The 27,303-nt window shown below is 37.5% G+C and overlaps 2 protein-coding genes across 2 annotated transcripts; both read right to left on the bottom strand.

Moving 5' to 3' along the window:
- Window positions 1-1,432: 1,432 nt before the first annotated feature.
- Window positions 1,433-3,430, bottom strand: myod1 (myogenic differentiation 1). The gene is made up of 3 exons (XM_051884136.1): window positions 2,749-3,430; window positions 2,367-2,445; window positions 1,433-2,241 (listed from the first exon to the last, which is right to left on the bottom strand). Exons 1-3 carry the CDS (start codon window positions 3,256-3,258, stop codon window positions 2,003-2,005), a joined length of 828 nt encoding a protein of 275 aa, XP_051740096.1. The 5' UTR covers window positions 3,259-3,430; the 3' UTR covers window positions 1,433-2,002.
- Window positions 3,431-4,707: 1,277 nt separating this feature from the next.
- zgc:172145 (Ferritin light chain, oocyte isoform-like) lies at window positions 4,708-10,935 on the bottom strand. Its single transcript, XM_051884667.1, has 3 exons — window positions 10,550-10,935; window positions 9,592-9,738; window positions 4,708-6,271 (listed from the first exon to the last, which is right to left on the bottom strand). The coding sequence occupies exons 1-3, from the start codon at window positions 10,715-10,717 to the stop codon at window positions 5,978-5,980; spliced, it is 609 nt and encodes a 202-aa protein (XP_051740627.1). The 5' UTR covers window positions 10,718-10,935; the 3' UTR covers window positions 4,708-5,977.
- Between the last annotated feature and the right edge of the window lie 16,368 nt (window positions 10,936-27,303).

Genomic DNA, 27,303 nt, shown 5'->3' with positions numbered 1-27,303 from the left:
AGGAAGAAAAGACCATGCTATTTGACACATATTATTCTATATATATATTTTAGTAGCATCAGTCAAATCTGTTTCCCATTCATTGAGAGACTCTATATGACATAGCAAGGAGAACTCTACCATTTAAATGCTGTAATTTTGCATAATTTACAATGCATAATATTAGTAATTAAATGTAATAGTAGCCTATGTAATTTCAATAAATAAAATGTTGTTAAAAATCAATCATTATTTGTTGTTTGTCACATGTAGTAGACCATTTTTGTGCCGTGGGTAATAGGATTTTCCACCCGGCTACCACCGCAAGTAGCCTAGTTATTTCAAACCTGTGGGAAGCACCACACTCTAAAATAATGCTGGGTTAAAATGGGTTAAATGTTTGCCCAACGTGCTGGGCAGTTTTATTCAACCCAAATATTGTTTAAAAATTAAAATATGGCTGGCTTAAAACGAACCCAAAGTATGTTGGAAATTAAAAATCAGGAAATTAAAAATTACAAAAGGCAACAATAATAATCAAAAGGTGAACATTTATTAAGCAATTTAATAAATGTGTATTGTTTAATTACTATTCATTAAACTTATTAATAAATGTTCATTTATTAAACATATTAATAATGTTAATTTCCAACATACTTTGGGTTCATTAAGCAATACAGTAATTTTTAAATAATAGTTGAGTTAAATAAAACTACCCAGCGGGCAAACATTAACCCGCTGGGTTAAAACAACCCAATTGCTTGGTTTGTCCATTTTCAACCCAACTGGGTTGTTTTTAACCCAGCAGTTTTTTATATATTATGAAATAACCTATTGCTCATATAAGTTTTACAGTGTGAAACGTGTATGATAATGCGTTTATTTATTTATTTGTATTAATTTCTTAAGCTGGAAAAAAAGGACGATTAGGCCTATAAATAAGCTTGACATTTATTTCATTAACATAGGCTAATCAAACATTTTCCTAGCCTAGCCTATTATATCGGTAGCATATGCTAGATCATATCCTAGCCCTATAGCTTAAACAATCCATTTGCATATATTCATATTTGAATGTAGCCTACATTAATTGAATAAAATTAATTATGGATTATATGCTGAAGCTTTATCGAAACTCGATCTAGCAGGGTAAATTCCTGTAACTTTTATGTTTAGCTTTAGCTATTTGGTTGTAACTATTTAGCTATTACATATGACTATTGCCAAATAATTTGGGGAAGCTTCGAGAAAAAACATTGAATTATATCAACTCAAGTTGCCAGAGTTCCCTGGAACTGCATGAACAAAATATAGGCTAAACATTAAAAAATTATATGCGTAATTTGTTTTTGTTTTTTTCTTAAAAAGAGCCCAATTCACGTTTCCCCCCTTTCCCCTGTCACGCTAAAGCAGTTTTGTTTTCATGGAATAAATCACAAAATCCCATCAAATATTTGAGTATAAATAGTTATATTTTTTATTAATCCGACATTCACTCGTTTAAGAAGTATAAATATAAAGTTTAACACAAGACACAACAAGCTAGTGTTTCAAACAGGCATCATTAAATACAATAATATGTTTGTTCGTTTTCGTCGCTTTAACAAAACAGATCTTATTTACACATATACAAAAGTGGTCCTACTATCCGTATCTGGATTACGATTCTCTCGTAAATAATTAGGAAATAAAAGCTGATGGTGACAGAAAATATATTCACAAAAGGGGGAAAAAAATATGGTCACATTTTCACATGGATACAATAATATAAATAATCGTAGTTAAGAAACTCACTTGCCTTTTTCATAAAGGAATTAGATTTCCCACAGCATAAAAAGAAAGAAAGAAAGAAAGAAAGAAAGAAAGAAAGAAAGAAAAAAAAGAAAGATCATTCGTTCCTAGTTTCCAGCAGTGGATCGAAATAGTCTTTCTTTTGTCGTTAAGATCGGATTTGTCATTTTTCGGTTGAATGCTTCTTGATTCAAATTGTCCCTTTCGATTTGTTTTGAAATGTACCGGATCTTTAAAGCACTTGATAGATGGGATCCTGAGCCTGCTGTTGAGGGCAGTTGGTCGGGGACTGTGCAGGAGCCCCGCTCTCACTCAGGACGGACCCCTCCTGCGGAGAACACGGACTCCCTTCGTGCCCCTCCGGTACTGACAGCACGGGACACGCGGGGGTCTCTGTGGAAATTCGCTCCACGATACTCGACAGACAATCCAAACTCGACACCACTGAGCTTTTATTATTCCGTGCGTCAGCTGTAAAAAATAAATAAATAACAGATTTTAACTTCAACTGAAATGAACGAATGATTTTAACACTGTAATGATTTTAGTCAGTCGATATGTATTTATTTCCGGACATTTTTCGGCGGTAGGCCTACCATTTGGCGTGTCGTTGAAGTAAGAGCTGTCATAACTGTTCCGTCTTCTCGACTGACATGTAGGACCCATGAAATCCATCTAGAAAACACCAGAAGAAAATTACTTAGCCTACTATGAAGAAAGATAATTAACAAAGTACATAAATAATTTAATTTGGCCTGTAATATTGATTCATTTATTAACGCTAACTTTCTATTGGCTATTGAATGAAAAATGTAACGTGTTGCCAAATTATAATAAAATAAAAACACATATACTTTGCTCAAATAAAGAATAAACCATAAACGAATGATATTGGCCTTACAATAAAATATATTAGGCTATTATAAAAGCATCTCTATATATCTCTATCTACAGTAGTTGGCTATATGAAGTTCTCACCATGCCATCAGAGCAGTTGGATCTCGGGCTGGAGGCATCAGAGTCTCCGCTGTAATGCTCCAGAACAGGGTAGTAGTTTTCCTCTTGACTCCTAAGTAGCGCCTGCAGAGACTCGATGTAACTAATGGCGTTTCTCAGAATCTCCACTTTGGGCAGCCTCTGGTTCGGGTTGGTGGACGTGCATCTCTTGAGGGTCTCGAAAGCGTCGTTGACTTTGCTCAGTCGTCTCCTCTCCCTCATGGTGGCGGCTTTGCGGCGGTCAGCGTTGGTTGTTTTTCTCTTGCAGGCTTTGCATGCCCACAGCAGGCACCTGCCGGCCTGATGATGCCCACTGGGTGCCCTCACGTGCTCGTCCTCGATGTGGTGATGCTCGTCGGGCTTGAGCAGGCTCACGTGGACGAGCCTGGGGTCCAGGTCTTCAAAGAAGTGCATGTCGTTGGTGTTGAAGCAAGGGTCGTCGTAGAATTCATCAGCTGATGAGATGGGGAAGGGAATATCCGACAACTCCATCTTTATGTGTTAAGGTAAAAATGGCTTATAGCTACTTGAATGCTTCTCAAGTAGTAAAGTTTTTAAGGACTTAGGAATATTAAGACAAATTCCTTCAGATCCTGAAACAACGTATTGCTCAAGACAACCGTTTAAAAACCGCAGGTCGTCAAAAGGTTTCTTTGCTTGTACCCTTCAGGTACTTGTTGCTGGTGAGAGATCACGGCCTGTTTATATACAGCCCAGCCAGTCCGGGGGCGTGTCCTGTAAATGACAGTTTGACCAATGAACATGTGCGCTGAGAAAGAGGGCGTGGTTTTGACGGCCTGGCACTGCAGCTAATGACGGCGTCATAAAAATGTTAAAATGATAAATTCGTTTATAAATAATTATTTAAGTTGCTCTTACTGCTTTTGTCGCGTGTATATTGGACTTAAATGTCTTTTATTTGTTTATTTGTCATCAAATAACAGATTTCAGCTTACAATTAATTACAATTTCCTGAATTTCCCTAAGAACAATTCGAGGAAGGACTTTCTTTTAATATTTTCTAGAGGGATCTTTCAACTATCACTTGTTTCTTATTAATATATAGGCTATATTAGTATATAACTGTATTTGATAAGACGACAAACAACAGGGATATCTGTTTGACTAATGTAAGAGAAAAAAAAGTGCTCCATGGGTAAATATTTTCTTCCTAGTGCTCCATAAAAAAGCACTATAAAATGCTTCAATCATTCATCGAAAATCTCAAACAAACGTAAATAATAAATAGATAAAATGTCGTTAAAATTGAAATTAGGATACACATTTGAATAATAGTTCAGAATTAAATATAGGCTATTGAATGTTAGGATGCTTATCAGTAGGCTATAAGTTGTTCAGAACTGAAAAAACAAAAACAAAAAAACATACATTGAATTATTTTTAGTTTGTATATTTTGTTTAATGAAACACTGGATCACTGGTACACATATTAAACTCACAAACTAGCACAACATGGACAGGTTACAAATGTTTTTTATTATTATTATTATTTTAATTAATCAATTAAGTAATTAACGAATTAATTAGGCCTATATATTTATTTACCACAGAAAACTACTACTAGGTAAAGTTATTTTAGTTCATTATCTATTTGTGATGCCACCCATTTTATTTAGCTTTTCTTACAATAGCTGCTAGACGCACAACAGTCCTACAATAGGGGGCGTTAAAGAGCCAGATGAGAGTTAAAAGCTTCAATTATGTTTGAAAAGTACCAAATATGCTGTTTTATCTGTCTTGTGTTAGTACTTGTTGCCTGAATACAGGCTACTGGAGTTTGTTGAGTAAGATTTTATGTTAAAAAGTGAACAATAACAACTCCGGCAGCTTGACAATTATGTGACAAAATCATATTGTACTGGAAAACATTTCTTTTTCCATGTACCTTTTATATTATAAAGAAAAATACACAATGGCATATGAAATGTGGACATTGTTTATTAAACCCACTGCAGGATAATATGCAAAAGTAAAAAAGTCAAAGTCAGGGAGTGTAAAATAACATTTTCATTTGAAATAATGTTCACAAATCTAATACATATGCAAATATAAAATATATATTTACTTTTAACTTGCACAAATAAAGGCAAAATTTTGTTTTGAAAAAACAAAAACAAATAAATCTCTCACACAGAGGATACAGGCCAGTGCAGTGTTCCATATATAAATGCATCTAAATTTATGGTCTGAAGCACTAATACATGAAGAGAGATAGATAGAAAAGTTAAGTAAAAAAAAACTCTTATCTAAACTTCTTATTTCAGTCATTGAAGAATACCTTAATTTTACTGGAATGATATTAAAATAATGGTAACACTTTAGATTAGGGAACACATATTCACTATTAACTAGGAGTTTTTCCCTCAATAAACTCCTAACTATTGTTTATTGATAGTAAGTAAGTTGTTGTAGTGGTTATGTTTAGGTGTGAGGTAGGGTTAAGGGACTTAGAATATGGTCTTGCAGAATAAGGCATTAATATGTGCTTTATAAGTACTAATAAACAGCCAAAATGCTAGTAATATGCATGCTGATAAGCAACTACTCAATATGTGTTCCCTAATCTAAAGTGTTACCAAAATAATATCTACAACTGGAGTGACTACTTGTTACATACAAATCTTGCACCACTGTGATTGCATTTCTGCACTTTAAAGGGATAGTTCTCCCATAAATGAAAATTCTGTCATTAATTACTCCCGTAAGTCTTTTGTTCATCTTCAGAACACAAATGAAGATCATTCTGATTAAATCTGAGAGCTTTCTGTCCCTCCAACTACCACGTTGACGCTTCAAAAAGTTAATAAAGAGTTGTTTATATGTGAGTAAAAGCCTAAATTCAATCTGTTCATCATATAAAGTGATGGAGTCTCTTCAGAAAATTTGGACTAAACCACTCAATTCATATGGATTAGTTTTACAATCTTTTTATGAAGTTTTTGAAGCGTTGCAATTGCATAGCTGTCTATGGAGGGACAGAAATCTCTCAAGATTTCATCAAAAAGATCTTCATTTATGTTCCGAAGATGAACGAAAGTCTTACGGGTTTGGAATGACATGAGGGTGAGTAATTATTGACAGAATTTTCATTTTTGGGTGAACTAACCCTTTAAATAGCCTATCCATCCATTCATCTGTTGAAGTGCCATATACACATTCTAAGCTTCCTAAATTATTCCGAAGAGGAAGTCTAGGCAGTAGTCAGCGTCTCTTGTAGCTGGTCGATGAGGTACTCGCCGAAGCCTCCTGCGCTGTCACTGGTGCAGCCCACTCTGTGAGCGCTGGTCAAGAGGTCACCTACGAGCTTGACCTTTGGGACAAGAGGCTCAATGAACTGACTTTTGATTACGCTGGCAGTGTGTGGATCTCCGTACTCGCGAGCCAGTTGATTCAGCTCCACCATGACGCTCATCTCCTCCTTCCACTGGTTAAGCATGATCTCCAGAGCGGGAAGGACGGCGCACACATTTTCAGTGCCTGGCCTCTGTGCACAAACATACAATTAGTCATCAACCTAATATTTTAAGTTGATACCCATCACGCGCATAAGAGCCGCTGTGTGTTAAGAATTAAAAGTATACACTAAACTGATGTAAATGTTACATTATAAAATGAATATTTTTGGTCCTGGATGCTGAGGTCAGTACAGAGTTCCAGCACCCTTCTGAAATCTAAAGTTGTGTTTACACTTGTAGTTCGGTTCTCTTGGCTCTTTTCCTCTGGACCAAAAAAGAAAATTATACATTTAGTCCTGGTTCACTAAGCGTTCACACTGTCATTTTTAAGACCGAACCTAAAGATACAAAAAAAAAGTATATTTTGCAACAGAACTTCCAAAACAATGTTGTGTTCTGGGCTAAATGTGCTTGTTATGTGTACGTGTGATGGTATTTTGAACAGCTGAGAACTTGTGAAGAGCTTAATAAATGTGTAAAGGTGTCAAAACAGTGGTAGGAATTCCTCCGTCACACACAAACGAAGATCTGCTGCAAGGACCAAAGTGTAAATGACGAGAAAAAACATGGGAAAGAGTCTCATCTTGTGACCTTACATCCTGTTTTTGGTTTGTCTTTGGGCCGTGTTGCGTTCATATTTCAGTCGAACCACACCAGAGTTAGTTTGGAAGTGGACCGAGACCCCATGAAAAGATGGGTCTCGTTCCACTTGTTTGGTGTGCACCAGGGTTCGGTTGGTGGAGCTCACACTTTTTCAAATGAACCGCACTAACAGAGCAATCGCACCAGAGTTCGTTTTAATCGAACCAAACCTGCCAAGTGTGAACACACCCTAAAAGCACCTAAAAGCTTGTGGACTTTACAGACGCATGTGAGAATGCAGGTCTATGTCAAGTGTGCCATTTGGGACAAGGCCAGTATAGCACAGCCTTGAGTGCCATTGAAGTTACATGTGATTTCTTAACTAATTTTGAGTTTATCATTAAACATTCACTGTTTGTGTTTAGATCCAGCCCTTTATTTTGTGTTATTTCAACCAATTCATGATATTTTCAACATTGATAAGAATAAGAAATGTTTCTTGAGCAGCAAATCAGCATAGAATGATTTCTGAAGGGTCATGTGACACTGAAGACTGGAGTAATGATGCTGAAAATACAGTTTTGCAAAACAAAAATAAATCACATTTTAAAATATAGTACAAATAATAGAAACCAGTTATTTTAAATTTTAATGATATTTCACAATATATTACTGTTTTATTGTATTTTTGATCCAAGAAATTTAGCATTTTTAATGTATTTTTGAATAAATTAATTGAAATTGAAATTAATTTAAGTAATTTAAGTAACTTTAAATCGTTTTAAGAGCTTTGATAAACAAATAAAAAGCTATCTAAATGGATCAGTCCTCATATCAGTCAAATTTGAATTAAGCTACGATTAACAAAGACTGCACACAATTGTTTCCAAGTGTGCATAAGCATCACCCAGCACGGAGGAACGGATAACAAGGTGTTCAAAATCGCTGCTGATGGACCCTCACCAGTCCCAGTCCGGATCAATTTTACACGAGTCGTAAAATCAGGGAAGGGTGGATAGTAAAAAAAAAAAAAATAGAAGAGAAAACAGAAGAGAGGACGCAGTGTAAAGTGACAGCATTGCGAGTGCCATGGAATCCATCTGGAACTACAATTAATGCACTGTCCTTCCGCCTTCACATTAATCTCCCCAATTTTCCGGAACTCAGGGGAAACGTATACCCTAACAGGCATTAAAGGGGAGATCTCTGCAAAACCCCCCACCGGTTTACCCCCATCGCTCTCTTTTTCTCTGCCCTCCACCCCCTTTAAGAGCTGCTGCCCCATATAAACAGGGGTAAAACGATATCTTCAAGTTTTTGGCGAAAAAAAAAAATAGGCTTATGATTAATAATTTGTTATGGTCTGAGTTTTTCTATTTTGCATTTTAAACATGTGCTTCTCTCCCAGCTAACAGGGAAGGTTCTTAGAACTTTCTGGCAAGGTTCTCTCAAAGTTATGAACAAATGTTCTTCCAGTAACATTAATAGAATGTTCTCAAAACATTAGCACAAAAACGTTATTTATACATTTTTCTGAAATGTTTTAGTTTTTAAACTACTTGTTTGAATGTTCAGAGAAGATTTAAAAGTAACATGACCAATGTATTTAAAGAGAGAGGGTCACATAGAATTGTTCTATAGTTTATACAGTATTTAATACAATTGCATCAGAAGGAACTGTAATTAAATTACAGAAAAATTAAGAGTAATCCCTTACTTTACTTTTTCAAGGGAAAAGTAATTAAATTACAGTAATTAATTACTTAGTAATACATCACACCCAACACTGTTCATAACTTAAAGGCACAATATGTAAGATTTTTGGATTAAAATATCCAAAAAACACTAGAATAGTGTTATATATTTTGTTGACTTGTGTACTTACAATATCCCAAATGTTTACAAGAATGTTTCATCCAAAGAAATAAGCAATTTTAACCAGAATACGGACCGTGTCCGTGCGTCGCCTATCAATGACATCATACTCGCGTTATCCTCGATTTCCAGTTTTATTTTGTAGAAACCATGGAAACACTAAAGACGCTTTAATATATTATGTGTTTTATTAGACAGGTATTTAGATGGATTATTAGACTATTTAGATGGATACATATATAGACAGAAAACTAATCATTTTTATATAGCTCAACACAGTAAGTCTTATTGTTTAAATCTCGTTTTCTTGATTTACCATGCCTAATATCGAACTAGCTTACTGCAGTGTGCAACAAGTGTCTCATGGTAGCCGCTGAGCGAACGCAGAGTAGCACTATAACAACTTTCAACACACAAATGTATAATAAAACAGTGCTGCATTACCCCACATTCGCTTAACCGGAAGAAGCGGAAGCACTCGTCTGCGGCATAATAAAAGCTCTGCTGCGTGTGTTGCGCTCGTCTCTCATTAGCAATCTCTCCAGCGATGTGATGCTCCTGATGTGCTTCATACTACAGAACATGATTTCTTCCCGAGTCCCGTCCCAATTCTTTTCCACCGGCAGTAGATGTGAAGACAACACCTCTCATGATTCCACGAAATCGAGGCGTCATCAAGCTACACCTTTGATTTGAATAAGCGACCTCTAGTGGTGAAAATTTACATAGTGTGCCTTTAATGGGAACATTAGCAAAAGTGTATGTTGTTAGAACATATTTGTTAGCTGGGCTGTTCCATAACTAGGTGTTATTTCTTTCAAGAAACAATATGGGTCACTTCTGTCAAATCTTGTGGTGGTCCTCTGGTTAACAGGTTAGTTGGGTGAGTTACCTGAATGTTCCTGCCACAGAATTTCCCTCCCCGTTGGGACAGGTACTGCAGCATTGCCTCTGCCTGTTCTATTTCGTTCATTGATTCCTGGTGAAAATACGCAGCCACTCTGGGTAAAGACAAATCGCTCTGCTCAAAGATTTTGGCCTAAAACAGAAAGGAAGACAGATCTTATTTAGAACGAAACTAACAGTGTGATGATTTTGCCAACCACAGTTACCTCTACAGTTTCCTGTAAAGTGAAGAAAATGGGTCAGTCTGTCAGTCAATTGTTTCTCCTTTCTGAGCATTTATTTACATGTTTGTTTGTTTGTTTTTTCAAACCAATAAAATAAATGTCATTGTGGACTATGAATACATATTTATAGACAAATACTATTTATTTATTAAAAATCCATTGACATAGGCCTACTGTAGTTAAAGATTTAGGAATGTTAGATACACTGAAAGTGGCAAAAAAAGATCTTTATTATGTATTTAAAAAGCAGTTTTGTTTAAAAAAAAAAAAATCTATTTGATATTTTATGTCATGCAATAAATATTTTATTGCAAATATAGGATACATGTTTTTCAAAGCTCTAAAAAACCAACATGGCATTTCTAAGAAACTGGCACATAAAAAAGTAACATTTTAAAAGATTGCTGTTTTTTATAATCTTAAACATCCTATTTGTCATTTACCCAATGATGTTTTAATGAAACTTATACAGTGATGAAATCAAGTGTTTTCACATTAGGGCGTCAATGATTGGCTCAGGGTGGGGATTACTTGACGTCAACCCATAGCCTACTAAACTTTCCCATAAAATGTATTTAACTAACGCAGTTAATTCTATAAATATAAAACTTTATAAAGCTGTAAATTAATGCAGTTTAATTCTGAAATAGCCTACTGCTACACTGATGATTTGGGGTGTCATAGTATAACTGCGCATCATGTTTACAGTAGAGTTCTTACCAGCGCTTCCAGTCTGTATGAGACCTCCATAAGAAAATTGGAAACTCCACACAGACTTTCCTCCACAACAGTCGGGAAGTTTTGTCTGACCTGACTCCCAGCAGTAGATAAATGTGTTTTACAGAGCGGGAGGCAAGTTTTTATTCGCTTTACCCTCGGTTCCGACATGTTTACGCTGTAACGGACATCAATACTGAATGTCCTCACTGTCCTCGGTGATTTCAGGCGTTTCGTATATCCTCACATGACGCTATTATGTCGTATTTCCGTACTGTGAAGAAATAAGTGTAGTGATGTACTAATATTCAAAGTCGACAGCTGCTGGATAAACGTAGATGCGGGAAGACTAAAAATGCGAGCGTTTCCCGTTCATTCTGTCAAGTTCATCCGGTATTATGTGGGTGGATGGGTAGTCAAGCTGCCCTACGACTATTTAGGCTACAATAGTTTTACCATAGTTTGCTGTTATTGATTCAAAATTGATACAAAATGATATAGAATAAAGGAATAAAGCTTTATTATCATTATATTAATGATTTTACATTTTAAAATAATTGTTTCAATAATCTTTTGTCATCCTTTAAAGTCCCCATGAAACCAAAATTGAAGATTTTTGACTTTTAGTATGAATATGTTAGCCTTACTGTTATCTATGAGCTAGTGTGCTGCAAAACAATGACAAAATTTGCATTTAGAAGATATAAGCATTCAAAAGATACAGTCTCTCACTTCCGCCAATATGGATAAACAGTTCTGATGACATCACCCTGCACTTCAGCTTCTCATCAGGTTTTCTGTCCAATCAGTTGCTCTCTAGAATCTAAAGCATCCCGCCCCCTACACTATAAATAGACACTGAAGCTGTGGTTGAGATTGGTCACTTGTTCACAAATTTAATATTGTTTACATGGTCAATGTCACATAATGCAATATATAGGGCATAGGGAACAATTCAGACAGTGTAAATATGCTTTCCTCTGGGGTGAATGAAGTCTGGTTAGTGTCACACGAACTGCTGGAGCGCGCACGCAGTCTGCTCCGGTCCAGAGACATGATAGCACAGAGCGGATCATATAGCACACTGCTAAACTCTGTAAGCCACATCTCAAATTTAGGTACAAACTCCTTGTTCCACATCAACTAAAATGGTCTTCTTTGCTATTGTCATCCCATATTGTATTGTCTGGATTTGATTAAGGCTATAGGTCTCCAAAGAAGGGGCAAAGTACACTTATTTTGATGTGTTGTTAATTTGTAAATGACATGCAATTACTTGTCTGCATTTAGGGTACATTTACGCAACAACAGTATACTAAAATTAGAAAAGTTTTTCCTTTGCATTTTTTTGCGTACAGACGACACCATTGTCAAAATGATCCCCGTTCACACGAATCCACGAAAACGACTAAAAACACTGTATTATGCTTCAGGCCAGTAGTTGGTGATGTCACTTTGTAAAAAAACACTACGCACCTATAGACTGAACACATAATACGCATGTGCATGATGTCACCGTTTTCACAAATTCACGTTTTTGTAGTTTACACAGAGACGATAACGGTATCGTTTTTAAAAACTTGCACGTTGAAAGCTGTTTTCAAAAGTTTGCTTTTTCAGGCCCCCAAAACACTGTTGTACTGTAAATGAATGGCCAAAAAAAGTTTTACGTTTTTTGTTGAAAACGGTGTCGTGTAAACGGCCCCTCACACTGTTTCTACACCAGACGCAACTTTTATCGTGTCGTGTCTTGTCGGTCGTGTCGTGTCGCGTCGCGTCGCGTCGCGCCCGCAACAGCTAAAAGCTGTCTACCCTGAACGCGACAAGACGACCGTTGGAAAGCACTTGGACTACGTCAGAAATAGAATGGGGAATCCGTTTACTGTCGGAAATTTGTCGCACTGCGCCGCATCCAGTGTAGACAATATCACGGATTATAATGGGTTCTATTGTCTCTTGTCACGTCGCGTCATGCCACTCGCATCCGGTGTAGACACGGTGTAAGTCACACTTAAGTACTTTTTTTTTTCTGAAATAAGTAATCTTTTTAAAAGTATGCTTAAGTGTACTTCTTTTTCACAAGGCTGGTTTAACCTTGTCTCCCATGCCTGGTCAAGCTGGCGCTCAGCTTGTCTTTTGGGTGGTTTTAGAAGGTTTTGGGCACTTTTGAGCTGTTAAAGCCTGAAGACAGGCTAAAACAGCTCAAAAGTGCCCAAAACCTTCTAAAACCACCCAAAGGACAAGCTGACTGGGGTGGGAGACATGCCTAACCAGGGAATAGTCTGTGTGTTTAGGCTACTGTTTTTCATGATAAATAACATGTGTTATGATGTAGGGGATAATGTAGGAGATGTTTTAAGGTGTTTTTAAAGACAGAGGAAGCTTTACATTTCAAATGAAGAATAGTAAGTTATAACTGATCTTTTGAGCGAAGAGCCATTTGATTGATGCAGACTGATTAAATCAGAAATAAACTTAGTCAGACATTTATACAGAGACTGAAGAGAAAGTTCCTCACATTTCAATGGTAGATTAATCTGAGAATCATCAGCATACAAATGATAATGAATGCGAAGCATACCTAATGTAAGCATATAAAGGCAGGTCAAGACTGGTCCCAAAATTGAGCCCTGAGGAATCCCACAAATGAGGGGACTAACTGGGAAAGTCCTACAAGGAAAACCAATCCAATGCTAAACCCTGAATGCCAACCTGGTCTCTAAGACGATCAATGAGAATATTATGCTCAACAGTGTCAAATGTTGCGGTAAGATCTAACAGTAATAGAACAACACAACTTCCAGATTTAACACCTAGTAGGATATCATTAACCTTTCAAATAGCATTCACTGTGATTGGCTTGTTTATTCAAACAGACTTATTCATCCATCTGTTATAATTGTTTGACATCCAATCATTTTTTTTAGCCACTATTTTGTCCTTGTGTGTTTTACAAGAAAAAACATTTCTGTATTGAGTCTGGTTCCTCTTTAATGAAGGAACTTTGCCCAACACCAAAAACAGTCATACAACGTGTATGACAACATGCTCCTTTTCCACTCAAACCACATCATTCGGTTGTCTTTGGGGTCTTCGCTGTGTCCCCCCTCCCTTCTTCCCTGGTGGACTCGTCTCTTGTTTCATCAGTGGCCCGTGTCATTGCGCCCACCTCAGTGCGGATGACTGACACGAGGGACTGGGAAATCCCCGGGGGCCAGTTGGGTCTGGATGGAAGAAAGGGGAACACTCAGCGTACATCGAGCATTGGGTCAACAGGACCTGCACCCTTGACTTGACCTCTGCACCTCTCAGACACATATACAATGACCTGAGCTGAACTTAAGTGTAACAAATTACAGACACACTCTGGGGGAACAGACCTGGATCAGGCTAAATTTCAGTTTGAATTTGGAATTAAGGTTGCAAGTGTGATTCGCATTTCTGAGTCACTATAGGTCACAACCTGTGGCCCTTGTACAACGTGGTGGGTATGTGTTGTATGCCTTAAGACAACGATGTAACAGAGTTGTCATACATTTGGGCAGCTTGCTGTAGACCTCCTTCAAGGATACCACCTGCCTTTTGTCCATGTTTTGTCTTTGTCTGTGAGTTTCTTAGTGCAGCTGTCCAAAAGCACTCAAGTCTTTCGGTCTTGTTCCTGCTCTTGTTCATCGCCTCACCTGAAATATTCTCCATACATTCTTCAAATGTTATTTTGACTTCTCTTAATACAGTTGTATAAATCCAGTAACCACAATGTGATATTATTACAATTTAAAATAACTGTTTTCTGTTTTAAAATTTATTCCTGTGAGGGCTAAGCTGAACTTTCAGGATTTTTCCAGGATTCTTTGATTAGGACAGAATCTATTTGAAAATCTTTTTTATGTATCTTTAGGCCTATTTAAAATCTTTTGTAACATAAATGTATTTACTTTCACTTTAGACCAATTTAATGCATCCTTGCTGAATAAAAGTATTAATTTCTTTAAAAAAAAAATTGTGTCTATCTATATAACAATATATAACATAACAAAACATACAGTATATAGCATTTTTTGTTTCTTTCTTTTGCTTTTGAGGTGAAATATGACCCATTCTTGATAGATTTTTTGTGACATTAATCCTTAAAGGGGTGGTTGATTATGATTTCACTTTTTTAACTTTAGTTAGTGTGTAATGTTGCTGTTTGAGCATAAACAACATCTGCAAAGTTACGACACTCAAAGTTAAATGCAAATTTTCTTTTAAAGAATTCTCTGTTTGAGGACTACAACAAACGACTGGTAGGGACTACAACAAGCTTCTTCCTGGGTTACTGACATCACTAACCCTAAAATTTACATAACCCTGCCCCCAAGAACAAGCAACAAAAGGTGTTGGGCTGCTTTAGAGAAGAGGAGGAGTTGTTGTAGTACAGTGTTGTTGCCATGCCGTCATTTTATGCCAGACTGCTTCACAAACGAGGGTTAATTCAACGCTGGATTTGCACTAAAGATTAACATGACGGCACATGCTAGTCAATGAGTTGAATCAACTTCATAGCAACTACATACATTTATCCACTAACTGTTCAGAAACGTCCAGATGCATTCTGAAAGTTGTAACTTCTTCCTGAGTCTCTCCATCAGTGTCCGACTCTGGTTTGAACAATGTAAGGCTGAACATAATACTGACAATCGTCATTTTGGCTGCAAGAGATTCTCCAGCTTTGTTATTGTTGAGCAAGCGAAGCGCGAGCTGTTAAAGCTCCGCCCTCTTCTGGAAAGTAGCTGGGAGCAGCAGCTCATTTGCATTTAAAGGACACACACAAAAACGGTGTGTTTTTGCTCACACCCAAATTGGGGCAAATTTGACAAGCTATAATAAATGATCTGTGGGGTATTTTGAGCTGAAACTTCACAGACGCATTCTGGGGACACCAGTAAGTTTTGCTCATGTTGGGCATGTTAATTATTAATTATGTTAATTATACAAATTTCTCTTATGACACCAAATGCAATTACCCACTAAGTATCATCACATGGAATATTAACTTCCAACAATCATTTCAACATTCAACAGCACATTCACATGCGTAGTCTACAAATGCTGCTCTGATGCTTGTTGGTGATGGGACAAGTACTTTCCACACCTGCTTTGAGCTGTAAAGATGGTGAACTGCCCTGATGAGACATTTTTACAACAACCCTGACTCTGTGTTTGGACAGGCCCAGTGCTAGATTACATTACCAGTGGATTACACAATGGACAAAGAGTGGACAGAGGGTTCTGTTGAACATGTGGGCTTGGCCGTGTTGCAGCATTACAGGGATTATAGCCCCAAAAACAGATTTATGAATATGTCATCCAGGAGTCAGTCATAGTCGCTGCTTGTCTTTCCTAACTTCAACTCTGTCGGCTTAAAGGGACGAGGCCTCTAGCTGCAGTGTCTGGCCTTGTTAAAGACTGAGTATTGTCTTTACTTATTGATAGTCTAGGGTGGATCATACTGGCTAGACATCTCCCCCTTCATGTTACCCAAATGCAGCAGAGGCTTAACTGTTTAACCCAATGGGATATCATTTTCTGTCCAAGCAGAGGACGATTCATGCATCCTTTAATGAAAATTTGTGTGGTGGTTAGCATGAGGTAAATTATTTTAAAGATTCATGATGATGTTCCTTATTATAGCTTATTCTAGCCAACTGTATATAGTATATATAAAGAAAGGTGAAAAAATACAGACACACACACAAGTTGATTATAGTGTTTATATTTCACCATAGTTCTGTCATGAAACTCTAGATGGCACAGGCTAATAGGTCCTTTAACTCAACCTGCTCGTAATCACATCGATATCTAGGAGACAGTTGATTGGTTCTTGCTGTACCAAACAAACATACTAGTAATCAGTATTCAGGGTATACTTTTATATACTAAACCATATGCTAGTACTGCAGTTTGAAAAACACACCTAGTTTGTTGTCCTGCTAGTCACAGTAATTACGGGATGTCCTTTCAGAAGTTTTCCTCTTTAGATGTCTGGAAGGGCTTCCCAGTTTGGTCATTATGCCCGCTATGTTAATCCACCCCATTTTATCAATTACAGTCTAAATTGTTAAAGGATATTGTCTCATATTTCTAATACATTCTTAAAAAATCACCCAAGTGTTTTCTTTCAGATTAATGAGGGTGTCTGCTCCTTTATAGTTTACCATCTCATTTGTGGAGCTATTTTTGTGGTTGTTGATCCTGGGCATTGGGGATGTGTGTGTGTAAATTCATACTGCATCAGCATCGGAATGTGGCCTTTTGCTTTTAATGCCCATCTCTCATCACACGACTCAAAATATAAGAAGTAACTCCTGCTCATCTGAGACTTAAGAATTTATCACAGTGCCATGGCACTTGTTTTTAACAGAGAAGACACATTAACACATTGGATGTGATTCATATTTATAGGTTTGTTTTGACTGACTAAGTCTAAATGTATAGGAGTGTGGAACTGCATCTAACAGCAGTTTTGTTGTCACGGTATTGTTTTTATTTAAAAAATAATCTCTTAATTTATTGAGGAAAAATCTCATAGATTTACTTTAAAGGATCCAAGCTATATCCAAAAACCAAAATAGCAATGAAATGTGGAGTAGGAATTGTTTGACTTCAGTCAGTAAGCAACCAGCCAAAACCAGTGCTGCCAATTTAGCGATTTCTGTTGCTAGATTTAGCGACTTTCCCAGCCCTTTTGAGACAAATCTTGCAACTTCTAGCAACCTTATCTAGATTCCGTGACTCCCACTGATCTATATTTATATCAATATAGATCAGTGGACTCACCAGTATGGCATCATCTAATGTCATTTAGCGACCAATTTTAGCTACTTGCAACGGAAAGCAATTGGCAACACTGGCCAAAACACTAGCAACCACTGCTAATTTTTACAGTTTTTTGTTTGTTTGTTTGTTTGTTTGTTTTAATCAGTTTTTTATGATTTGACTAAAAAAAATCTTTACATTTGGTCAATATATCATCTGTCATATTAAATAATTGTAGTCAATTTAACTGGTCTTTGATTTACACAGCGAATTGCAAATTGGAGGATAGGTGAGTTAATTAACCTGCTAGCAAAGTGCTTCAGTTTACCGGTGTTCATTCACTGTCAGCTCCAGCTCATACAGCTCAAGCCTTAAAAGTATTAACTATGGTTGAATTATTTAAAAAAAAAATTTTTTCTAGATGTTTAGAACAAACATTATTTAAAATTTGTTAAGATCTTGTGATGTCATATTTTTGTCAATAGTATGTTTTTAATACTTTATTCCGATGGCCCACTTTAAACATTATACTAACAATAAGTAACTTTGCAACTACATGTCAACTAACTCTCATAAGAGCATTAGTAGATTGTCTGCTTAAAGGGTTAGCTCACCCAAAAAAGAAAATTATCCCATAATTTGCTCACCCTCAAGCCATCCTAAGTGTATATGACTTTCTTCTTTCTGTTAAACACAATCAGAGTTATATTAAAAATTATTCTGGCTCTTCCAAGCTTTATAATGGGAGTAAATAGTAACCGATATTTTAAAGCCCAAAAAAAGCACATCCATCCATCATAAAAGTAATCCAGGGGGTTAATAAAAGCCTTCTGAAGTGATGTGATGCCTTTTTGTAAGAAAAAATCCATATTTATCACTTTATAAACACTAGCTTCCGGTAACATCCACATGTTCACGAGAGAGTCGAGTTCCGGCATATGATGTAGGAGTAGCGTAAGCTTAGGTGAGAGTAGATGCCTCTTGTGGTTCAATCAAATAGGGCTGGGCAACAAACTCAAGCTCCTCAACATTTGTCTTTAAAAATTCTCGTTTTAGACTTCTAAATCATGACTGGTGTTTTGTTTTGCTCTATCCTCTGTGCTTCTGTGTTTGTCAATACGTCATGCATCAGGTCAAAGTTCACTCTTCTGCCAGAACTAGACTTGTATACGGAAGCCGGTGATTATAGTTTATATGGATATTTTTCCACAAAAATGCATTGCTTCAGAAGTTCTTTATTAACCCCCTGGAGCTGTATAGATTTTCATTTTTAGGCGAACTAACCCTTTAATATCTTTATTTTGATGATCCCGCAACAGACATTCTACTGACTATAAGTAACTTTGCAACTACGTCAGCATTCTACAAACTCAAAACCCTAACCTAACAGTCTACTAACAATCTTCTACAGTCTACTGAGATTTAGTTGACATGTAGTTGACAAGTTACTTATAGTTAGAATGTCAAAAGTATACCATTCACTTTAGTGTAACTTATCGTCACTAATTATTGTCATGATGCACATTTTTTGTCACATCTTTGTTGTTGTTATTGAAATTTCCTTTGTCGAAGAGATTAACACTGCTAGTAACAAGCTAGCATTCCTGGAAACTACCCACAACATCCTATCATTGTGCTGGCTAGTTTTGCCCTGTAACACACTCATTGCACAGATGAAATCGTTCAACCTATGTGCATCCCAATACATACTGTGTACATTTATTATTCAAAACGAACGGACAAATTGTCAATGCTAAGTATGACGAGCTAAATGAGGGGTCACTCTTCAGGTTCGACAGCTCTTGACAGAGTAGTGGAGGCAGGCTGTAGCTTACAAGCACAGCTGGTGAATACATCAATGGGCCTTAGCTTTTATCGGGGCCAGCAGCTGTCTATAAACAATACTCGGTAACGTCACCCGCACAACTTGGCCCAGCCTGGCAGCTCACTAATTGCCATCTAAACAGGGTGGAAAGAAGGGCAAAGAAAAATACAATGGTGGATCATAACACTCCAAAGCTAATCCTTCGGTCGGCACGCTCTTTCATAGCTGGCATTTGACACCGTCCCTAAAGTCATCACCGGTGGAAAGACTCTGTTATGGGGGCCTTTATGGTTGTGTAAGGGGGTTTCGGAGTGTGCGTCTCCAACTCGCGGCTGTCATTTGTAGTGTTGGTAAAGGTATAGTTAAAAGCACAGTGAGTCAGATGCATGCCGTCTTGTTGACGTCCAGCGTACGTTATGGAGATATGTGTGCTTGCGAGGGGGTGTCCAGGCATGGTTGTTCTAGACACAATGATTAGGCTGAAAGCTCTGTGGAATGCTAGACCCTCATTAAAGAGACAAATATAGAGTAGAGCATTTCAATGTGTGTAATAAAATCCTCACGTTACGTGCTATGAATTAAGGAATGATAAATGGTGACGGTAGAATCGGAGGAGATCTCAGGTGATCAGATGACTTGCTGTTTTCAGTATTATCAGTTACTACTACGCTAACTCTTTATATAAAACTCCCCAACGAAAGATACACTGTCATTAATTTGTGCAAAAAAAATAAAAAAATAAAAAATAAAAAACTTACCCTCAAAAGTACACTTTTGTACCTTATCAACCCCTTATCTATCCTTAAGGTAACAACATGCACCCTATAGGGGTAGATAAGGTACAAAGATACTGCTCCAGTGACAAGCTGTTGTACCCCAAAAAGGCTCAATGTTTGCACCTTTTCTGACAGTTTAAGGTGTTGAAAGTTAAAAGATCCCATCCCTTTGATGATCGAAGTCTCTATCATATTCTGGACTCCAAATAAAACTTTTGGATCCCTCCTTTAATTTAAATTTAATGGATTTGTTTGCCCATTTTATTGCTAACTAGGCTGAACACTAGATTGCTTTGAAAAGTAATAGGTCACCTCGCTACAACAAGTCACATGATTTGAGGTATCATTCATTTCTGTAGCACATATAGTATAGAACTAGTTACGGTCCAGAGTTTAATATATAGGGCCCTATCATACATCTGGTGCAATGCGGCGCCAGGCGCGACGCAAGTGTTTTTGGCTAGTTTCAGCCCGACACAGTTATCATTTTCACGTCCTGCGCCACATTGTTTAAATAGCAAATGCATTTGCGCCCATTTGTGCACCCATAGGCGTGTTGGTCTGAAAATGAGGTGTGTTCAGGTGCATTGTTGGCGCATTGCTATTTTGAGGCAACTGAAATAGACTGCGCCATTGACCAACTGAAACCTGGTCTAAAGTCAATGCCGCAATATTTAATTTGTTATTTAAAGAGCGCGCTAGTAATATCCACCTATATGCGGGTACATTGTGCTTATTAGAGGGACGTGCAGCAGCACACAAACATGCCAAATATTAAAAATAAATGATTACAATGTAAAAGATTATTATTGTGTGCATAAAGATAAAAATGCTTGGTGGAATCCGGCTTTTCCCATAGATGGTCTGCTCGCGTGCTTTAACCTTGCGCATGAGCAGATCCGTTTCCTCACTAGAGTAGCGTTCAGTTTTTCCGCTTGCAAATTCCGCCAAGTAAATTGTGAATCTGCCATGGCGCGAGCGCAAGTGGCTTTTAAAGGGAATGGGAGATGAGACTCTGATTGGTTTATTGCACGTTACGCCCCAAAACACACCCATTACTCATTAAGAGAATAGGGACAACCCTTTTAGACCATGTGCCGTGCATGCCGGCACGCCCTAAGTACACTTGCTCCGTGCCCTTTAGACCATGAGCTTAGGTCGTTAAAATAGGGCCCTTAGTGTTAAGGATTTGCTCAAATCCCTAATCCTAAACAATTCTAATGCCAATGCTTGCATTAGCAAGTCCCACTACTAAAAACTGCATTTAAAAAAGTTGCATCCCTCACTGTATCAGCTAAGACAGTAAACTCAAAAGTACACCTTTGTTCCTTGAGGTTAATGCCTCACTATACCAACAAATGTAAGAATTGACTTCAATAACCAAGAATCACTGATGCATATACGGTTGCATGTTAGAGGTGCTACTTGAACACGTACACCATTCATTTGGCTGTAAAGTTGTACGAAGGCAAAAGTTGGCCCAGGCCAGGGAGAATGTTTGGGAAGGTAGAGCTCTGGCACTGCTGGCCTGATCACAGGCTCAGGTTTCAGTAGAGATTCTGTGAATAGTGATGATGACGTCTGTACCATATGAAAGTCATCTCGGCTTCATAGCTGTTCCATCGATGTATTGTGGGGCTTTAAGCCGATCACTTCCTACTCATGACTTTCAATATACCTTGCTTATTAGTGGCCATGTAGCCACTAGCTTAAAATAGGTTATGTCTTTCCAAAATTGAAACCTCTCTTAATCTTATGGAAATTACTTAGCAGTCGTGCTTTTAGTTGAAGTTGTTTCTCATTGATTTGGCAAACAACATTCAGTCAAGAAAGCTGAGCAAGAATACAATATGCTTCAACAAACGTTTTCTCTCTGGCAACAAGAATTTGGCAGTACCCAAAACTTGTTTCTTGTGTTCATTAGACCTAAAAGTAGTTGGGCAACAGGGACAACACACGATAATGGACATTTAAAGGTGTATAAAGTGTCATGGTGTGGATGTATATTTTTCAGATGCCTAGAGACTTGAACAAGTGGGGGGAAGGGGAATTCAGTAGGACTTTAAATGGAAACTCTATGAGATACAGGAATGAAACTGAACACTTTGGCAGTTGAAGATGTCAATAACTAGAAATGTGGATTGGCAATGGGGTCCAAAGCTACCCTACTTGTCTCTCTGTGTGTGTCCCTGTGTGTCAGAATCCCTGGTGCTCTGTGCCCAATCTTTGGCACCCCTGTAAACATGTGCTTTGAAGAGGAGCCCTATAAAAACAACACTAGTGGTCATCAAGGTACACCTTCAGTTTGGCCCACCCAGAGACGAGTTCTGCTGGGAACTGTCATAGGTCACTGTTTTTGCTATGTTCCTGTTCATCCAGTTCAGATAAATAATTCCAGGTTGTTGACAGAAACATCATGTGCATCAGTGTTTGTCAATGCGAATCATTTACATCAGTGGTCTGGTCTTGGTTTTACTTTTCTGGCCAGAGAGTGTACCTTTTTGATGACCACTTTAATGAGGTATGTTACTTATACCGATCTTCACCCCTGGACTAGACAAGACAAGAGGGACTCTGTTCCATATAAATCACATCAAATATTCCAGAATATTTTAATGAAAGTCACGTTACATTACAGGTTAGGCACAAGGTCATTCCAGTGTGTGGTACGTGTGAAAGACAGAGGGGGCTTTCTGTGTGGACTTTCACCTCTCAATGGTTCCAAAGTCCTCCAAAACTCTTTATACCAGCTTGGACATAAAACCCAGATAGGGCACATCTTATCAATTATACTTGAAACATCAGTAAATTGAAGATATATGAATCACAATGCAAGACGAATATTCTTGTTTGAACATTCACCCTTCATTGGTTTCTTTACCTTCATATGTAATATCTTATTCTTATTGTATTGAAGAGGCTGAAGTTGAATCAGTAACAGCATTTACATGCACAAGAATATTCTGATATTAATTAGAATTTGGTCATTATGTATGCATAATGTTCATGCATTATTCTGATTGCCAGACATCTGGCAATGACAAAATCAGAATTTTGGACTATGTTGAGACAGCCATTTTCAGAATATCCTTTATTACGAAAAATTCTGTTATATCTCTCTATATATCTATCTTTGTCGAAATGCAAATAATTCTGGGTGGTGGGATACTGGCAGTTGTGAAAAGGCAATCCATTGAAGAAACACATTTTTTAAGTGTTCACACTTGGCAAGTTTGGTTTGATTAAAACAAACTCTAGTGCGATTGCTCTGTTAAAGGATTAGTTCACTTTAAAATGAAAATTACCCCAAATTTTACTCACCCTCAAGCCATCCTAGGTGTATATGACTTTCTTTTTTCTGATGAACACAATCAGAGTTATATTAATAAATATTCTGACACGTCCAAACTTTATAATGGCAGAACGGGACCAACGAGTATGAAGCTAAAGAAAGTACATCCATCCATTATAAAACATACTCCATATGACTCCAGGGGGTTAATAAAGGCCTTCTGAAGTGAAGCGATGCATTTGTGTAAGAAAAATATCCATATTTAACAAGTTATAAAGTAAAAAATATAGCTTCCGCCAGACCGCCTTTTGTATTCAACTTACTGAAAAAGCGTAACTGTTGTCGCGTCAGTTACGCTTTTTCATAAGTTGAATATGGAAGGCGTAGGACGTAGCGTAAGCGTTTTGAACTGCGAGAGGCGTTACACTTTCTTCGTAAGTTGAATAAGGAAGGCGGTCTGGCAGAAGCTGTATATTTTACTTTATAACTTGTTAAATATGGATATTTTTGGATATATATATATATATATATATATATATATATATATATATGGATATATATGGATATACACAAACGCATCGCTTCGCCTCAGAAGGCCTTCATTAACCCCCCGGAGCCGTGTGGAGTACATTTATGATGGATGGATGCACTTTCTTGAGCTTCATACTCATTGGTCCCGTTCACTGCCATTATAATGCTTAGATGCATAAGGATATTTATTAATATAACTCCAATTGTGTTCATCAGAAAGAATAAACACAATTTGATGAAAAGTTCTCTCATTTTGAAGAATCCTTTAACACAGTTCATTTAATTAAGTGTGAACTCTGCCATCCACACCCTGGTGCGCACCAAACAATTGGACCAAGACCACTGAAAAAATGGGTCTCGGTCCGTTTCCAAACTAACTTTGGTGTGGTTCAACTGAAATATGAACACAACATGGACCAAAGACATCTAAATGCACCAAAAACAGGACGTGATGTCACAAGATGCGACCCTAAAAACGACAGAATGCTGAAGCATGCCTGTTTTTTCTTGTTTTTTTTACGGTTGGGTACAGGCATCAGAAATGCTGTCTCCTTGCAGCAGATCTTTGTTTATGTGCAACTGAGGAATTCCTGCAACTCCTTTACACATTTTATAAACTCTTCACTAGTTCTCAGCTGGTCAAAATGCCATCATATGTATGCACATACAATGAGTGTGTTTAGTCAAGCACACAGCATTGTTTTGGATGTTCGGTAAGTTCTGTCGCAAAATATGTTTTTTGTTGTTTTGTATCTTTAAAGGATTAGTTCACTTTCAAATGAAAATTACCCCAAGCTTTACTCATCCTCAAGCCATCTTAGGTGTATATGACTTTCTTCATTCTGATGAACACAATCTGAGATATATTAATAAAAATCCTGATGCATCCGAGCTTTATAATGGCAGTGAGTTGGATCAACTTGTATGAGCTGAAGAAAGTACCTCCATATACCTCCGTATAGAACTTACAGAAGAAACGGAACTGGCGTCGCGTCAGTTAATCTTTTTCCGTAAGTTGAATAGGGAAGGTGTAGGATGTAGCGTAAGCTTTTTGAACTGTGAGAGTTTTACACTTTCTTCGTAAGTTGAATACGGAAGTTGGTCTGGCGGAAGCTAGATATTTTACTTCATAACTTGTTAAATATGGATATTTTTTTTACACAAATGCATCGCTTCACTTCAAAATACCTTTATTAACCCTCCAGAGCCGTGTGGAGTACATTTATGATGGATGGATGCGGATGGTCCATTATAAAGCTCGAATGCGTCAGGATAAAGCTTGGGGTAATTTTCATTTGAAAGTGAACTAATCCTTTAAGTTTGATCTTAAAAATGACAGTGTGAACGCTAAGTGAACTAAGCGAAGGCCTAATTGTATTATTTTCTTTTTTTTGGTCCGGACCAAAAGAACCAACAGGACTTAACTACAAGTCTAAACCCACCCTTAGTCAGATCTAAATCAACATACCGATGGGCAAAAACATACCAGTCTCATACATTTTGGAAGTCATTGCTTTGATGTATGTGCATAAAATGCACAATAATACATGTTGTACTGAGAATCTCCTGCAACAGACAGGAAGAAAAAGAGCAATTCAAGCTTTCCATCTTTCGATTCTCCTGTAAGACACTTCTAGCAGTAGTGGCTCTCTGCTGGGGACACTGTCTACCCTTCAACGGTCTGACTAAGATCACAGCACTTCAATATTTTCATAGTGTCCTCTCTTTGATCTCCCTGTGTTAGCTTGTGTCCCATGGTGAGAGTCGTGAGGAACACACACAGAGACTCTGCCCTGCGACAACAGGACATTAAAACGTAAGAGTTTGGGACCTGGATGGTGACAGGGTGACAGGTGTGAAAAACAGCCTGAAGACACACCGACTTTTGCCAAATTTAGCTACTGGAGGCCAAGAATGAGGAGGAGATGGCCCAGAGTGATGTCTCTGTTGTAGTTAGCTGCCGTCACCTCTACGGCTTTGTTGCTTTTGTCTTGGTGGTCCATTTTGCAACATTTTTTGTCACATGCAAATGGTGGAAGGGTTTGAGATGCATGGTGGCCCAAATGTAGTCTTTAGGTGATGTAAGGAATGTGTATTACTACCAGTGGCAACTTCACTCAGCAAGATTCACACCTTTAAGTGTCTTAATTGTTTGTCAGTGGAATGGAATGCAATGAATGGTGTCGAAGGAGTCATTTACTGTATTTTGAAATTTTTCTGCGTCCCTTTCTAAAAATAGAATTCTAAGAAATGCTTGTCCAGTCATCTAAACTTGACAAAAAATTGTTCATAATGTTCTTTGAAAATGTGCAGTATCCTCCTCAAAGATGGTTGGCACTTTTAATCTTAAAAGGCTAATTTGTAGCATTAACAGACTGATGCTAAATGGATGTCACATGCATATTGAGAAGGAATTGTGTGAAACAGAAGGTGCTTCTTGCTAATTACACTAATTTACAGTAATTAGTGAGGTGGGCATATCTCTCTTCCCCTTGGCTTGTTTACTAGCTGTCACTAATCGCATGGAAGGAAGAGAGTATCTTGATTCTGTCACCTACAGTTTGAGAGAGCTGAGATGAAGGTCTTTGATAACATTTGGCACAACCTGTAAACATTGAGTGCGTCCTTAAAGTGACAGTCACTTTACAGTAGTATTTGCATACTTTACATATATCATTTTGGGGTTTTTGTTCAGAAAGAAAATTAGATTTAAAGGGATAGTTAACCCAAAAATGGGTTATTTCAGACAAACACAATCGGAGATATATTTAAAAAATATCCTTGCTCCTTCAAGCTTTATAATGGTTGTGAATGGGGGGCCACATTTTGAAGCCCCCCCCAAAAATGCATCCATTCATAATAAAAGTAATCCATACGGCTCCAGGGGGTTAATAAAGGCCTTCTGAAGCAAAGTGATGCATTTTTGTAAGAAAAATATCCATATTTAAAGCTATAAATTCAAATAACTAGCTTCCGGTGGATGACCGTACGCATACTGCGCAAGTCGACTTGCACCAAATGAGTAACCCCTGAAGCGATGTATGACGTAGGATGTAGGATGTAGGAGTAGCGTAAGCTTAGCTGTCTCTCGCGGTTCAAACAAATAGGGCTGTACAACAAACTCAAGCTCCTTTTCTCTTATATCGAAATCCTCCAACGTTTCTCTTTAAAAATGATCGTTTTAGACTTTTACTTCGTGTTTTGTTTCCGCGTTCGTCTTTACTTCATGCATCGGGTCAGAGGTCACTCTTCAGCCGCAAATCGATGCGTACGGCCATCTGCCGAAAGCTAGCAATGCCATGAGCAATACATTTGTTACTGTATTTACTAATCTTCGTTAACGTTTAGTAAATACAGTAACAAATGTATTGCTCATGGTTAGTTCATGTTAGTTAATACATTAACTAACATTTAACTAATGAACCTTATTGTAAAGTGTTACCGTTAAATCTAACTAAACAATAAATTCCTTTCATTTTATTTTTTTAAATAATAATAAATTATTTATTTTTTTTATGTTAAGGATATTTCACAC

This window comes from Ctenopharyngodon idella, chromosome 24 (genome assembly GCF_019924925.1).
Source record: "Ctenopharyngodon idella isolate HZGC_01 chromosome 24, HZGC01, whole genome shotgun sequence".
Taxonomy (NCBI): domain Eukaryota; kingdom Metazoa; phylum Chordata; class Actinopteri; order Cypriniformes; family Xenocyprididae; genus Ctenopharyngodon; species Ctenopharyngodon idella.
This window is presented reverse-complemented; position numbering and strand designations above follow the sequence as displayed.